General features: G+C 31.8%; 1 protein-coding gene across 1 annotated transcript in view; it reads right to left on the bottom strand.

Annotated features, from left to right (window-relative positions):
* Nucleotides 1–16,679, bottom strand: part of Nox (NADPH oxidase) — a 164,213-nt gene that overhangs the window by 19,213 nt on the left and 128,321 nt on the right. Inside the window, exons 2-8 of the mRNA XM_088263984.1 lie at nucleotides 12,825–12,919; nucleotides 11,551–11,662; nucleotides 9,805–9,902; nucleotides 8,880–9,000; nucleotides 6,445–6,595; nucleotides 4,643–4,853; nucleotides 1,600–1,826 (exon numbers count right to left, since the gene is read on the bottom strand). Of these exons, the coding sequence (XP_088120110.1) occupies nucleotides 1,600–1,826; nucleotides 4,643–4,853; nucleotides 6,445–6,595; nucleotides 8,880–9,000; nucleotides 9,805–9,902; nucleotides 11,551–11,662; nucleotides 12,825–12,919 (1,015 nt within the window). The remainder of the gene's footprint in view (nucleotides 1–1,599; nucleotides 1,827–4,642; nucleotides 4,854–6,444; nucleotides 6,596–8,879; nucleotides 9,001–9,804; nucleotides 9,903–11,550; nucleotides 11,663–12,824; nucleotides 12,920–16,679) is intronic.

Consider the following 16,679-nt stretch of genomic DNA (forward strand, 5'->3'; position numbering starts at 1 on the left):
TTACCTTCTGAAAGACGAAGGTCTACCGGAGTATAGTCAACTCAACCAACTGCTTCTCGACCACCCGCAGGAGCAATCAGGATAATCTCAACAATTTTGAGATGAGAATCATGAGCAACGTGAGCATTTTCAAGCCGTAATCTTGATTTCTGGAATGATGAAGGTCTACCGGATTATAGTCAATTCAACCAACTGCTTCTCGACCACCCGCAGCAGCGATCAGGATAATCTCAACAATTTTGAGATGAGAATCAAGAGCAACGTGAGCATTTTAAAGATGAAGCAGTCATCTTAATCTCTGGATGATGAAGGTCTACCGGAGTATAGTCAACTCAACCAACTGCTTCTCGACCACCCGCATCAGCGATCAGGATAATCTCAACAATTTTGAGATGAGCATCAAGAGCAACGTGAGCATTTTCAAGATATATTTTTTTATATATTATAGATCATAATTTTTATTCTACAGAATTATCTCGGAAAATAACCCGAAGGTAGGGAGGTTAAAGGAATAAACCGCGAATCCTCTGCTTTTAGAAGCTTGTCTGCAGGTAGGATAGTAAGGATAGGGAAGGTAAATGTGACATGACAAACACCCAAACCAAAAGAAATCCTTCTTGAAATTATTTTGCAATTGGGGGAATTCGAACCCGCGACGCTCATTTAATAGTCAAGTATCTACCCATCTAGCCTGTTTAGATAAATATCTCTTTTCTATCATTTTCCTCATTACTGAGGGTTGTGACCCTTGTGGAAGCAATGACTCTTCTCCAGTTATCCCCTGACTGCCCTGCACGTAGCGCTCCAACCACCGAGTTGCATGCTAATGCCTAAATTTGATTGGTCCATCGTGTGGGGATCTTCCTCTCCCTCTCTTCCCTTCCAGGCTACCCATCACAACCAGTAGTTCCAGGCTGTCCTTGTTACCATGGAGAATCCGTCGGGTGCAGACATTGGCCAGAGTCAAACAGATATATATTGTGATATATTTTCATCTTCAAAACCTTATCTGCACCCCAATGATAGTGGCATTGCATGACATAAAAGCAGTATTATTTTGATCGTCATACCAGTCCAGGGCAGAAGCATCTAGGCTTCCTGACAAACCTGCTCTTGCAAAGAATTTTTTTTTTTAACTAAGTTGCGAAATTTATTGAAAATGTGATACAATATAAAATTGTATCCCGATTTTACTGTGAATTTACATTTCAAAGCATTCAATATACGTGTCACTGCCAATCTAAATAAATACAAGTTTGTAAATCCATCACCAAATTTTCTAGAAGTACCCCGGTGCACGCAGTGAAAGGGATTAGTATTTAGTTCAATCAGTCAGCTAGATCCGATTCCGACCCGACGTTGGCCAGTACACAGACGCCCACAACCCCGTCCAGCACAGCAGACAGACACGGAACAGTGCAAAGACATTTACAGAGAATAGTCAGTCATCGCATTTCCACTCAACCATTATTCTCTATTACGGATAGTCCAGGTAATATCGACCCCTGGACCTCCAGTACGGTAGCTGAGCGTGCTAACCATTTACACTATGGAGTATACCTTTTAACCTAATAAAAGTGAAGGATTGAAAGATCTTACCGCACGCTCTGGCAACGATGACATATCCGTTGGATTTTCGGTACTGTATGGCTCTGGATATGAAGAGGCCGAGGTTGACTATGATGAAGGCCCCGAAGAACATGAGGAATACATAGTTGTTCTTGATGTACGGAATGGAAAGCTGGTACGGCCGCAGCGCTAGGAGCTTGCCAAGTTTAGAAGCTGGTGGGGGCTTGGGCTTCGGAGGGACTAACCAACGGTCTATGCTGAAACATAAAGCAATATAACATTGAAATAAGCAAAATGTTCATAATTTATATTAGAAGCTATAACTTTGTTGATCTCCTTCTTTTTGTAGATCCTAGGGATCTGTTTGTGCCTCCGCATGTCGCTCTTGGGATGTTGACTCCCAGCTGTCTTTCCATCTTTTCGGAGGTCTGCCTGGGGGTCTGCGTCCTTCAGGGTTGCCTCGGAGGGCGATACGTGGAAGTCTGTCTTCTGAAATTCTATTTATATGTTCATTCCAGTATCACCTTCGTTGTCGTCCCCGCCTCCATATCCTCTGTCTTACACATGCTCCGGATGTCGGTATTTCTTACTCGGTCTCGCAATGTGTTTCCGGTTCTGGATCGGAGAGTTTTCATCTCAGAGGTTCCAAGTTGAGATTTTGTTCTGGAAGTATCTGCTCTTGCCTCAATCCCATAAGTGGATATTGGTCGAACACATGTTTTGTATATTTTCATTTTACTTTCTATTCTCCTCCACACCGATAACTTTGTGATTTTCCATTTTATAATTAAAATAAAACTTAGTTTTAAAATCACTATAATTTTTTTTATATAACTTAATTATAATGTCTACCGGTTTCGAAGCTAACCGCTTCTTTTTCAAGACTGATTAATACTAAAACACTATCTACTTAACAAATTTTAAAATATTTTGGCTGTTAGGCAAAAGAGCTTGGGTAGATCTCAAGTGGCTTTATTTTTTGTGTTGATTAGCAGTCACAGTCAAAAGGGATCAGGGATGTTGAGTGATTGGAAACATATTTAATAATATACTTTTAGAAAAAGCGTTTACTTGTGTATTTAACTAACTAACTAACTAACTAACCATAACGCCGCTTCCCCGCAGGGGTAGGCAGAGAGAATAGAGCGCCACACCACTCTGTCCTTGCAAACATTCTTCGCCTCTTCCACGTTCATGCATCTCCTCATACATACCCGCCGATTGTTACGACTCCTAATCTGACCACTTTCAAGTATTTGGCATACCTGATCGTGCCATGTTTTTCTCGGTCTTCCTCTGCTTCTTTTCCCGCTAACATTCGCCTCGTAAATTTGTTTTACCGTTCTTTCCTCACTCATTCGTTCTACATGTCCAAACCATCTCAACACACCTTTCTTAATTTTATCGATAATGCTTATCTCAGCTTTGCATTCCTTCTTTATTTCACTATTCGTACATCTATCATACATCGTTTTGTCGCACATTCTTCTTGTGTATTTAAGTAATTGATTTTTCTAAATCGACCAGTTTTATTTTTATTAGTTTTTTTTATTGCTTCGATTGCTATCGATTTTGTTTTTTTGAACTGGCAACTTTGAAATTATGTGAAAACTCCAAATAAAATATAAGATAACCTGATATTTTTGGTTCTATTTTTGTGAAAAAAAAACATAAGCATGAAGTGGTTAAAAAATATGTTAAGTGTTTAATTTCCAGGATTTTAATTGAATTATAATACTTATTTATAAATTTAATTTTTCAAAATTTCAAAAAGTTATTATTATATTATGTGGCTAAAATGTATTTAACAGCACAATCGTTAGGAATTATTTCATTTTTAATAATTTTTAATATTTTGTATTATAAATGATTACTTTCAATTTTTCCAAAATAAAATACCTATCCATTGCATTATGGAGGAGGACAAAAATCTTAACAATCTCATTTATTTAAAGCTTCTTCTACTTCTTCTTCTTCTTTATGAGCCCTCTGACCTCCACTGCTGGATTTAGGCCTCTTCCTTTTCTTTCCATTTCTTTTTTTTAATTACCTAACGTCCAAGTGACTCTGAAATCTAGCTACGGCTTATGCAACACCGTTTATCATGTCCCTACTCAGGCTTGAACTTTATAAGTTTCATAGCCTATGCCTACTTGTGAGTGGATTTACTCTTTATGTTTAAAGTTACTATAATTTCATGCAATTCATGAGTGAAAATTGAAGGCAAAAACACTCGCTTGCAGCCAGTTTTTACCCCCCATAGCGTCTATGTCTAATTCTTGGGGTCCATCTTGTGGGGTCCTGTCTTGCAATGTCCTGCCCATTGCCAATTGAGTTTTGCCACGCGATCCATGATGTCCTCTACAATGTTTTTTTATCCTGGTATATTCATTTTTTATTTTATCCCTCAGGCTAAAACCAAGCATGGATCTTTCCATGGATCGCTGTGTGCACTTGATAATAAATAATATAAACCTTTTGATGTTTTGAATATTGAAAGCATTAACTTTGTGGATCATATTGATATATCGCTCACTCCTTTCAAGAACGTCATAAATCAAAAATTGACAATTTTCAGTTGTGGATGTTTACAGAATGCCCAGAAAACTTACTATATCCCAGCAAAAGAGGCATATTTTTAACTTAATATTTACGTGTTGTTTTTTTGTTGTGTTGTTTTTGCGTTTTGAAGAAAAGGTATTGTTTCATTATTTTTTTAAATATAATAAATATTTTTCAAATGGAGAAAAAACCTTTAGGTTTTACCTAAAAAGATCTGTTGCACAGTAAAAAGTTCAATAAGTAGCTTGACATTTATTTTTAACCCATTGTGTTATATTTTTAAACTTTAAAAACGCTCTCCTGAAAAATCAAGTTTTTTGATTTATGACGTTCTTGAAAGGAGTGAGCGATATAGTATTGATATTTAGTCATAAATTAAACCCTGAAGAGGGCAACAGGTTGTTGCCGAAACTAGTTGGTTGTTAATAAAAATGTGAGTGGATAAAAAAACAAAGTCTTTTTATTTCTCAAAATAATAAACCCATTGATAGCTATTAGTATTTATCCTTACCTTATTGTCAAATTTTCTAAGAGCCCTCCATGTTTTTGTAGTTGATTTTTCAGGGATTCAAAAGTTATAGTTCCTCTTCTCTTTGGGTCAGCATCTTCGAGCAAAGCGTCTGATAAGTCTAAGAGTTGTTGTTCATTAAAATTCATCCCATTCTCTTCCATACAGGCTCGTAGGACGTGCCTCATTTCTCGTTGTTGAATCAACCCATCACCTGTAAAAATAAAATGAAGAAGGAAAAAACAAATTCACTATTGACATATTCACTATCCCATTTAATGGCGACTGGACCAGAAAATGTATTAAATATCATAAATAATCTTTTTTATAATACCTTATCTTTTTAATGAACACGTTATTTTGATTTTGCTTGGAAAACTAGTGATGTATGTAATAAAAAACGTGAATTTTCTCATCATTGTATAATTAGAGAAATTACATACTTGTAGTTTCTTTTTATAACGCCACATATTTAAAAAAAAAGTATTAAGGTAAATTTATTTACTTTTAAAACACAAAATTAGAACTAAGTATAAAGACATTTTGATATATAAATAATAAAAATCGAGAGTTGACGCAGGCTGATCGATACAAAATATGGACATTTTAAATGCGGAATGAGATAAAACAGTTACCTGTAATAGTAACATATTTTATTTATAGATGTCTCTACTCTCTATTAATTGATTAATATTTGTTATTACCGCGTAATCCAAATAAGTATTTAAATGGTAAAATAGGTACCTACATCCTTGCACCAGGTGTTGCCAAATAAAACAATTTAGGTTCTTACTTATGTATTATGGCATCGAAAAATTTCTATATCCTAAAATTCGGGTTTTTGGCACAGTGAATAAACTAAAATTAATTTTATTAAAACGCATCTCAACTATTTTAACAACATGCGTGTATTTTTAAATATAGGTTTCCGAATAAACATTGAACAGGATGTATTAGTTATACAGTTATAGACACATTTATTACCGTGCACAATTAATATTTCCTCTTATAAACGTTTCGGCCATCAGGGGAAATTGTGTGATGCAAAAAAGTAATGAATGTTTCTCAATAACCGACCGCGTAGTGCGATTTTTTTTAATACGTAAAATATATTTCGCATTATTATGGGCATAGTCTGGGCATTTACGGGGCTGACGCTGTTTAAGTAATCACTTTACACACGTGTAGCATTCACTAATATTCACGAAGATCATATTTGAACCAATTTCGAAACTTTGTTCTTGAATCACTAGAACGTCACTAGAGACATTTATTGGTGAGATGAAAAGAAGCTATTTATTGAGCAGAAACTCTTTTCAAAAAATAATATGATAAATAACTCCTATAATTGGACATAATCCAGATTTGTGAACAAGTATTTGGACACACTCAAAATGTTGTAATTCTTGTTAAATTGATGATTTTTAAATTATTAATTAGCAAAAATTATAGGTGTCAAATCTTGAGATGGAACATTTATCATTTTTATATAAAAATGGTTAAAATAACAAGAAAAATATAAAATAATAATGTAAATAAAATGTTCGTCTTCGTTGTGTAATGGTCAGCACGCTCAGCTACCGTACTGTAGTACAAACTATTGTATTTCATTTAAAAGCTGTGTTAATGTCATGTCATGGCGACATCGGTCCTTTTTTACTCGCACGCATCATCAGTTTTGAATTTGGAACTTTCAAAGCAGATAGGGTGAAAACACTCGAATCTTTTACCCAGTCGTTATATTTCTGCATTTAGCGTAGGACGTGTCGGGCAGTAGTTAAAAAAGAAGGTACTTTTTTACTTACCATCGAGATCATACACTTTGAATAGAAACCTAATCTTATCATCTGGAGACTGTCCAGCAAACTGGTGCATAGCATCCAAGAATTCCTGAAGAGATATCGTCCCTGAGTTATCCTTATCAAATATTTGGAATACGCGTTCTGTGAAGAATGGCTGCAATCAGTTTACAAAAAATAATTAAATAATGTATCTATGTAGAATATAGACAATATAAAGTTCAAGTGATCACTTTACACACGTGTAACATTCATCAATTGTACCCATGATTGACAACCACACAATTCAATTTTTTGCAGAGACCTACCAAGCCACCTTGTGTGTCTTGTCGGTGGAGTTCTTTTTGAATACATTTTTTATTGTTTTTAACAATTTTAACCTAATATATGTACATACACAAAAGAGAGAAAAATTAAGAATACTTATATACATTTTACAATTTTCATAAAATTAACTCTTGATCATTTACCCATTCCTTTATTTTGCCTTTGTTCCATGTTTTATTTTGACCTCTAACCTCCGTCGGCAACAATTTAAAAATGTTTGGAACGATATATTGCAGTGTTCGACTCCCACATTTATTATTAATTCTTAGGATTGATTAAACTCAATACACAGTTCTTGAACTTGATAGACTATACGAGAGACATCTATGGTGGGATGAGCCAATGTAAAAAATAAATCCTAATTGGAGGTAATCCAGATTTGTGAACAAGTATTTGGACACACTCAAAATGTTGTACTCCAATTTCCTTTGTTTATCATATACATGGCATGGAGCAAGAATTTATAAACATAAAAAACATCCAAAGAACCACAATATCAAAAACTTTAAATATTTCGCAATAAAGCTGTAAAACCTGCTCCCATTATCAATAAAATAAAAAAAATAAAAATTTGCGTAAAAGACTTATTTGAAAAATATATAGTTGAGGCTGTTAGATACGAAAGAGATCGTGTCATTTGGCCATGTCATCCATGGTTCCATGACTCATGATATACAAGTAACTAAAACAATAATAATTTACTTAACAACAACATAAAATGTTCCCTTTGGCACGTGGAAACTCATTGCGGACACATTATTTTTAATTTTCTTTTGTTGAGAGTACATCCTTAAGAAAAATTTAAAATGAAATAAGTGCAATTTTTTAATTGCTTGTTAATATTTTGAATAAAATTGTACCTTACATTCTTTGAGATCATAATTATAGCCTAATTATTAAGTGTGTATTCTATATTTTAATAAAATGTGCGCACACATTGCACACACTGGCTTTGTATATTTGACAGTACACCCATAAAAAATTTAAAATGAGATAAGTGCAAAAAGGCGTGTTAATATTTTTGAATAAAATTGTACCTTATTACATTCTTTGCGATCATAATTATAGCCTATTTATTAAGTGTGTATTCTATACATTAAAAAAATGTGCGCACACAACACTGGCTTTGTATATTTGAGATTACACCCATAAAAAATGTAAAATGAGATAAGTGCAAAAAGGCGTGTTAATATTTTTTAATAAAATTGTACCTTCTTACATTCTTTCAGATCATAATTATAACCTAGTTGTTAAGTGTGTATTCTATATTTTAAAAAAATGTGCGCACACATTGCACACACTGGCTTTGTATATTTGACAGTACACCCATAAAAATGTAAAATGAGATAAGTGCTAAAAGGCGTGTTAATATTTTTTAATAAAATTGTACCTTCTTACATTCTTTCAGATCATAATTATAACCTAGTTGTTAAGTGTGTATTCTATATTTTAAAAAAATGTGCGCACACATTGCACACACTGGCTTTGTATATTTGACAGTACACCCATAAAAATGTAAAATGAGATAAGTGCTAAAAGGCGTGTTAATATTTTTTAATAAAATTGTACCTTCTTACATTCTTTCAGATCATAATTATAACCTAGTTGTTAAGTGTGTATTCTATATTTTAAAAAAATGTGCGCACACATTGCACACACTGGCTTTGTATATTTGACAGTACACCCATAAAAATGTAAAATGAGATAAGTGCTAAAAGGCGTGTTAATATTTTTTAGTAAAATTGTACCTTCTTACATTCTTTCAGATCATAATTATAACCTAGTTGTTAAGTGTGTATTCTATATTTTAATAAAATGTGCGCACACATTGCACACACTGGCTTTGTATATTTGACAGTACACCCATAAAAAATATAAAATGAGATAAGTGCAAAAAGGTGTGTTAATATTTTTTAATAAAATTGTACCTTATTACATTCTTTGTGATCATAATTATAGCCTATTTATTAAGTGTGTATTCTATACATTAAAAAAAAAATGTGCACACACAACACTGGCTTTGTATATTTGACAGTACAACCTAAGAAAAATGTAAAATGAGACAAGTGCAAAAAGGCGTGTTCATATTTTTGAATAAAATTGTACATACTTACATTCTTTGAGATAACAATCTTCTGGAAATCTTCTCTCCTGATTTCCTTCTCATCCCCCACAGTCTGCCTGAACAACGTCTCCAACCATTCCAGGCTGCTCTTGTCGAATCCCGTTCTCGGCCTATAAATCATTCAAATTGCGACAAGAAAATTATATCACAAACTATGTTATTTTTTGACATCTCATCAAAGATGAAGAAGAATATGGAAGTCTGGGTATTTACGGGGCTGACGACCGTCATACGCTGTTTTAAGTGATCACTTTACACACGTGCATCATTCACCAATTCTACCATGCGTAGTGGCATATAAAATTAAGAAACAGCTACTACCACCTCTTCAACCTTCAACGTCCCGAGGACACAACTATAAAATTTGGAATTAGCTTCACATACGGTGTTTGAAAATGATGCGGAACGCATCGAAACACGTGTCACATTAGATTAAAAAAAATAGGGGTATTTACTAAGTAAAACATGAATTAAATTTATATCATTTTATTTTATTTGTGATATCTACCGTATTCTTGCCAGTCCCTTTTATTTTAACATAAAATAAAATGTATACCCACACAGGCCATGCCTTTGAGGGATCTTTTTTGTATTAATATTATGTTTTTTGTAATAGTAATTAAAATCAAATATCTGTAGTTTATATTAGCAATTATCCATTTTTATTTCTGATATCTATTGTATTCTTGCCAGTGCCCTTTATTTTAACCTAAAATAAAATGTAAACCAACACACAGGCCATGCCTTTGTGGGATCTTTTTTTCTAAAAATATTAAATATTTTTATGTACTTGTTATTATAATATATATTATGAAATGCAAAATAATTTAAAATAAAGAAGGAAAAAAACATATGGAGTCTTAGATCTGGTTGGCAGGAAATGATTTAAAAATAAATGAACGTGGATTTATTACCTGGTATTTGTAATAGTTCTAACAAACTCCAGAATTTCATCAGGAGAAGCAATGCCATCATTGTCTTGATCGATGAGCCGAAACAGCTTATCAACGATCTAAAGTACAAAACAAAAACAATCACAACAAAACATAATATCTCAAACTTATGTTTTAATTTTTAAATCAAACACAGACTTTTTGAGTTTACTAAGTTGTATTTTATTGTTAAAAAACACATAAAAATTGATATTCTGATAATTTTTTCGCCTAGTTATAAAAAAAAACTAACTAACTAACTAACCATCACGCCGCTTCCCCGCAGGGGTAGGCAGAGAGAATAGAGCGCCACACCACTCTGTCCTTGCAAACATTCTTCGCCTCTTCCACGTTCATGCATCTCCTCATACATACCCGCCGATTGTTACGACTCCTAACCTGACCACTTTCGAGTATTTGGCATACCTGATCGTGCCATGTTTTTCTCGGTCTTCCTCTGCTTCTTTTTCCGCTAACATTCGCCTCATAAATTTGTTTTACCGTTCTTTCCTCACTCATTCGTTCTACATGTCCAAACCATCTCAGCACACCTTTCTTAATTTTATCGATAATGCTTATCTCAGCTTTGCATTCCTTCCTTATTTCACTATTCGTACATCTATCATACATCGTTTTGTCGCACATTCTTCTGAGAGATCGCATTTCGACCGCATTCAGTCTACTTTCATCCTTCTTCATCCATTTTCAAACGAATGTTTGAAAATGTTTTTTCATGTTTTCATGTATTTTTTTTTAATAAAAGAGAAATATTTGTGTTTTTATTATTTACACAAATATTTAAATTTCATACTATTTCTGTGAGCCTAAGCGGCTCATTATTAGAAATAGGTATCAAATTGTGGTACAGTGGGGGTTCGAACCGAGAAACTCTGACTTAACAGTTCGCGTCACTAACCACGGGACCATAACTCGACACAAAAAAATATAGACATTAACATTAAACAAAATATTGTTTTATTTATTTATTTTTCAAAACGTATTACATACATAACTCATACTTATGTATAATATTCCCGATGAGTAATTTCTATTTCTCATTGTAATTTTTAACTTGTCTGCATTAAAATAATGAGATTTCTTTTCACTAATCATATCTTAACGTGTTTTTTTTAATCTATGTATTAAATGTTAATTAAAACATTGATTTTTTTGGTCTACAATGTTGTATTTAATTGTTAAAAAAATATACACAAACACACACACTGTTTAAAACTGTTTCGCCTAGTTATGGCATTTTTAAACGAATAATCTTTAGTTTTTGGTGTCCCGCGAATTTTCCTTATCATCAAAAGTGCTCCCTGGCTTCAAAAAGATTCAGAACCACTGGTCTATATCTTCATAAAAAGTAAACATTTCCTTGCAGTAAACGAAACATTTATTTTTAAATTCTTTCAGACTCTTTTAATTCTTTATACATTCAGGCATCTCATCATACATTTTCAAACCTTTAAACATTAAACAATTTTGCGACTCTTTTTTTTTTATTTCATAAATGGCAGTCTTATTATATCCTGTTCATAACAATTTTTATTTAAAACTATTTTATCCTTAAAATATTTTGGTAATTTATCGTTAGAAATTTATGTATAAATATCAGCATATTAAATTTGAATCTCTTTCTTTTTATAGATAACCAGTTTAGTTCTTCTCTTATTTTTTCTGTATTATTATATTTATTTTACTAATAAGGGTGTCTAAAACTCTTACCCCTTTGGCTTGAAATATTTGGCAGAATTTCTCAAGAGTGATGACGTCGTCCCCGCACAAGACGTACGATACGCTTTCCAACTGCTCCACCAGGTCGATTTGTTTGTCATCTCTGTTTAAAAAAATACAATACTTTAAGAAAGTGTCCTTCCAAAATGTTAGTGTAAAGATATCTTCCTTTAAAAAGAACTTTATATAGAGTTTGAATGGTCTACACCACTGGTTTTTAATCGGTGATCCGTGGAGCACTGGGGCTCCGCTAAATTATGAAAACCTTAAAAAAATTATTTGAAATATGTAAACTGAACTATTGCATTGCAAATGGACGAGTCCACTAGCATTAGCGGCAAAGCACATATCGCTCACTCCTTTTAACAACATCATTTTATCAAAAAACTTAATTTTTCAGGAGATCGTTTTTTAAGTTTAAAAATATAATAAAATGTATTAAAAAATAAGTATGAAGCCACTTTTTGAACTTTTTAATGTGCAACAGATCTTTTAGGTAAAACCTGAATGTGTTTTCTCCATTTGAAAAATATTTAGTACATTTAAAAAAAATAATAAAACAATGCGTTTTCTTCGAAATGCAAAAACACCACTTTCTGCTCTGTAGCGGGTAAATATTAAGTTAAAAATATGCCTCTTTTGCTGGGACATGACAGAAAACACGCACAACAGAAAATTGTCGATTTTTGATATGTGACGTTGTTGAAAGGATTGAGCGATATGTATACTAGGATTCATTAGTTTCATAAATGAAAATGAAATAGTGAATCAATCCCTATGCTGCAAGGAGCTTACCGAGCTTTTGACTGGACAAGATGTCTTTGACTCTATATCATGAAATCGATTATAATTAGAGGTGATCCTAGTATATCAGTCACAGGTACAAATACTATGATCCTTATATCATGATACTTGTATGGAGAGATAATTCATTCCGTAGTCTGGCCGCTTGGACAGAGAAGGAATCACTGAAGAATGATGTGTTATGGCGAGGAATGGAAAGTGTTATTTCTCGTTGTTAAAAGTTGGTGGTTTAAATTTCGAAACAAATAATAATTCCAAATTACTATACTTATATCCTTTTTTACTCGCACCACATCGGACTGCGAGCGATTTTTTAAATATTCAACTTGAAATTTTTAATCAGTGAAAAGGTGCGTAAGAAAATTACATACTTGAATTTTCACGTGTCGTGTTTTGCGACACCACATGTCATTTGAGGAGCAATATAGTATGGATGTAGGTATACAAGTAAAATTACTTACGTTAATCGTGCCTTGAGGAATTCCACCCAATCTTCTTGTGACAGATAATCCTTTTGTTTTTGGTCGAAGAGTTGAAACAGCTTTTCTATGAATTCCTGCAAACAGACAAAAAAGATAAAATTAGATAAAGATATCAGAATATTGCAAGGCTTATTTAGTAATCAATATAAAAAAATTGCCAGAAAAACTAATAATCGTGACGTCATTACTTGTTTCGACTTCAAAAGGTACATACACACACAGAAACACGCCCACACACACACACACACACACACACACACAAATACACGCTACTATGGTGTAGCGTTCTATTCTCTTTGCCTGCGGGGAAACGGCGTGGTAGTTAGTACGTAATATGTGTGTGTATATATGTATATATATATATATATATATATATATATATATATATATATATATATATATATATATATATATATATATATATATATATAAAATAATAAAAATAATAAAACCCTTATCCGCACCCCAATGGTGCATAGTGCACTGCGTCATATAAACGCAGTGTTATCTTGATCGTTTACACATGAAGAAAAGGTGATCAGCCCTCCGCTTCAGGTACCAGTCCAGGGTAATATTGAATAAATATGACAGTGAAAAAATCACTTATATTTATTTTACCCCCCTTGGGAATCGAACCCGGGACCTCCAGAACGGTAGCCGAGCGTGCTGACCATTACACTACGGAGGCGGACAAATATATAATATATATGTATAAATATATATATATATATATATATATATATATATATATATATATATATATATATATATATATATATATATATATATATATATATATATATATATATATATATATATATATATATATATATATATATATATATATATATATATATATATATATATATATATATATATATATATATATATATATATATATATATATATATATATATATATATATATATATATATATATATATATATATATATATATATATATATATATATATATATATATATATATATATATATACAATATATGTATTGTATATATATATATATATATATATATATATATATATATATATATATATATACACACACACACATATATATCCTTTTGAGATTTTTAGACCTGCACACTTCGCCCTAAAGTTTGAAATAAATAAATAAACGTAATATTATTTGAAAAAGTGAAAAATTAGTAAAATTAGGGAGTACATTAAAAAGATGATATATATTTCATTTCAATGGTAAAAAAACATCAAATTGAGAATTAAAACAAATAATATTATAAGTTTACAATAGAAATTCAAATATCAGTTTAAAATAAAAAATTAGTAAATGACTATTTTCGTACGTTGTTCGCGGCCATGTATAGTGTTGCCACATTTATATTTAAACTTCAAGCAATTATTATTAGATGTACCTACCTACTGACATGTTGATGGATGCTTTCTTTGGCATATAAAATGTTGTATAAATAAAGCGAAATTATCATATTTCTAGTAATTTCTTTAAAGTTTAGCCGCTAGATTGCACATGATTTATGCGCAATTATTACATTATAACAAGGTGTGCGATGACTGACTGATTTATCGATGGGTTGACTGATCGGCCAAACGTTTATTGATCACAGAGTTAAGTGATCTTAAGCTGAGTTTACACTAGCGAGAAAAGTCGAGAAAGTTTCCCGGAAAGTTCTCGCATTTTTTTTGCAATACAGCGAGAGTTTCTACAATTGTACAGTGCTTCTGTACGCTAATTGACAGGTGTAGTAAATAAAAATGTTATGAGGAGAAAAAAGTTTTTCAGTGTTGATACTGCATTTATAATAATATTTTTCACAGCAAAAAGTGTATTCGCACTATTCTAAAAAAACAATGTACATAGAAAATATATTTTAATGTAGTTTTTTAACTCCTCACCTTTCAATAACTGTTTTTTTTAAAACCATGTAATTATTTCCAAGAAAAATTTATTTTTTCAATGCTAAATGGTGTTTTAAGAAAAAAATCTATCACGTTAAATGGTACCTACCTGGATTTAGAAATATCTAATTGATATCAATTATTGACTAACAAATTAATATGAAAAATCACAATTTATTATTAGATTAAAACCAATATTTTTAGCTTTTCCACTTTTTTATTTGACCAGCGACCGGGTTTCGTCGTTACCGACATCATCAGACTGGTCTGATGATGTGTTTTATGCCGTGTATGTATCTTTATATATTTACGCAGGCGAATTTTGCAAAAAAAATTATGAATGAAAATATTTACTAAATCGGCTGTTATAAACAAAGAAACGAGTCTTACACAATCCTTTATAGGTTGACTATGTTAAATTAGATATTCCTCGCGAGTTATAATACCCTATTCTGTGCTCTAACTAAATTTTTGTCAATTTTGAGATATTTGGTGTACGTTATCAACTGACCGTTATCTACAAATATAAATAAACAAAAAAATATATAAAATAAATTACGCCTAGTTTTCAGGCGTGTAAGACGCTATCTACATCGAATTTTCGAAATGAGCTGAACTCTTAAAACGCTAACTACTTAATTTTTACAAAGCATATAGTTTTAAAATGATTTGATACACTAATTTATCGTGTTTTTGAATAAATAATACTAGTTTAGAATTTCAGATTCCTTTAATTAATAAAAAAGAATACGATGAAAAAATCTTCTAAGTTCTCTTCTGTAATGTAATAGATTTGCAGATAGAGTACTTTACGTAGGGGCCGTCGATATCAGTCTTGCAAGAGAGTTCTGCGAGATTTAGCATAAGTGAACCCGGCCTCATTCATCCCTCAACAAGATGCAATTATGTTCATATATGCATACCCACACCTGATAAGGGGTCGGGAAGTAGCTCGAAGCTAGTATCAGGGTAAATGGATGGGCTGATTATAATAACATGTAATTTGCTTTTAACACCGACTACCATCTTCAACGGAAAAAAACTCAATCCATAATCATTATGACAAGGGGATTACAAGTGAATTTTGTTACATATTTTTTTGCGATTCTCTGACGTCTAGTGGCCTAAGCGATTGCAATAATTTTGAACGTCATATCTCTACATGCCGGATGCTGCGAGCTATAAATTCAGAACTGATTTTCCTAGAGTAATTAAAAATTTCTTGTTTTGTAAGTAAATGTGTAAAAAATAATTTATTCGCAAATCATTTTGTCACAGGTTAGATAGTTTTCTAGTAAACCGACTGCAAATATATTAAAAAAAAAACTGTATGCAGTAGAGCCTCGAAAATTCAAAATCCCGGGAAATCTAAACAAGATATTGAAGAATAGTATTTGTAGGAAAATATTTTAAAAACACGCAGACTGGTGAACACGTATATACAATAATAACAGAAAGGAGTTATTAAAAGCAGTTAAATATAAAGATGACAATATTTTTATCAACAAATATTTGAAAAAATCTGATTCCAATATATTCTTATTCTTCTTCTTCAAACCTTCATCCGCACCCGATGATGCATAAGGCACTGCATCATCAGTTGAGATCTCACCCGTAAGGCCCAGTAATCGTGAAGTCGCAACTTTTTTCTCTAAATCCAGGAAACATTTTAGTAATCGATTATTTACTTAAAACACCGTTTTTGCATTGTAAAAATAAGTTTCTTTTCAAAATAATAATACGGTATTGAAAAAAAATAATTATTGAAAGGTAAGAAGTTAAAAAATATATATATATATAAATAAATATATATATATATATATATATATATATATATATATATATATATATATATATATATATATATATATATATATATATATATATATATATATATATATATATATATATATATATATATATATATATATATATATATA

Source organism: Brachycentrus maculatus, unplaced genomic scaffold, assembly GCF_059751285.1.
Source record: "Brachycentrus maculatus isolate JH-2025_06_01 unplaced genomic scaffold, ASM5975128v1 h1tg000211l, whole genome shotgun sequence".
NCBI lineage: Eukaryota > Metazoa > Arthropoda > Insecta > Trichoptera > Brachycentridae > Brachycentrus > Brachycentrus maculatus.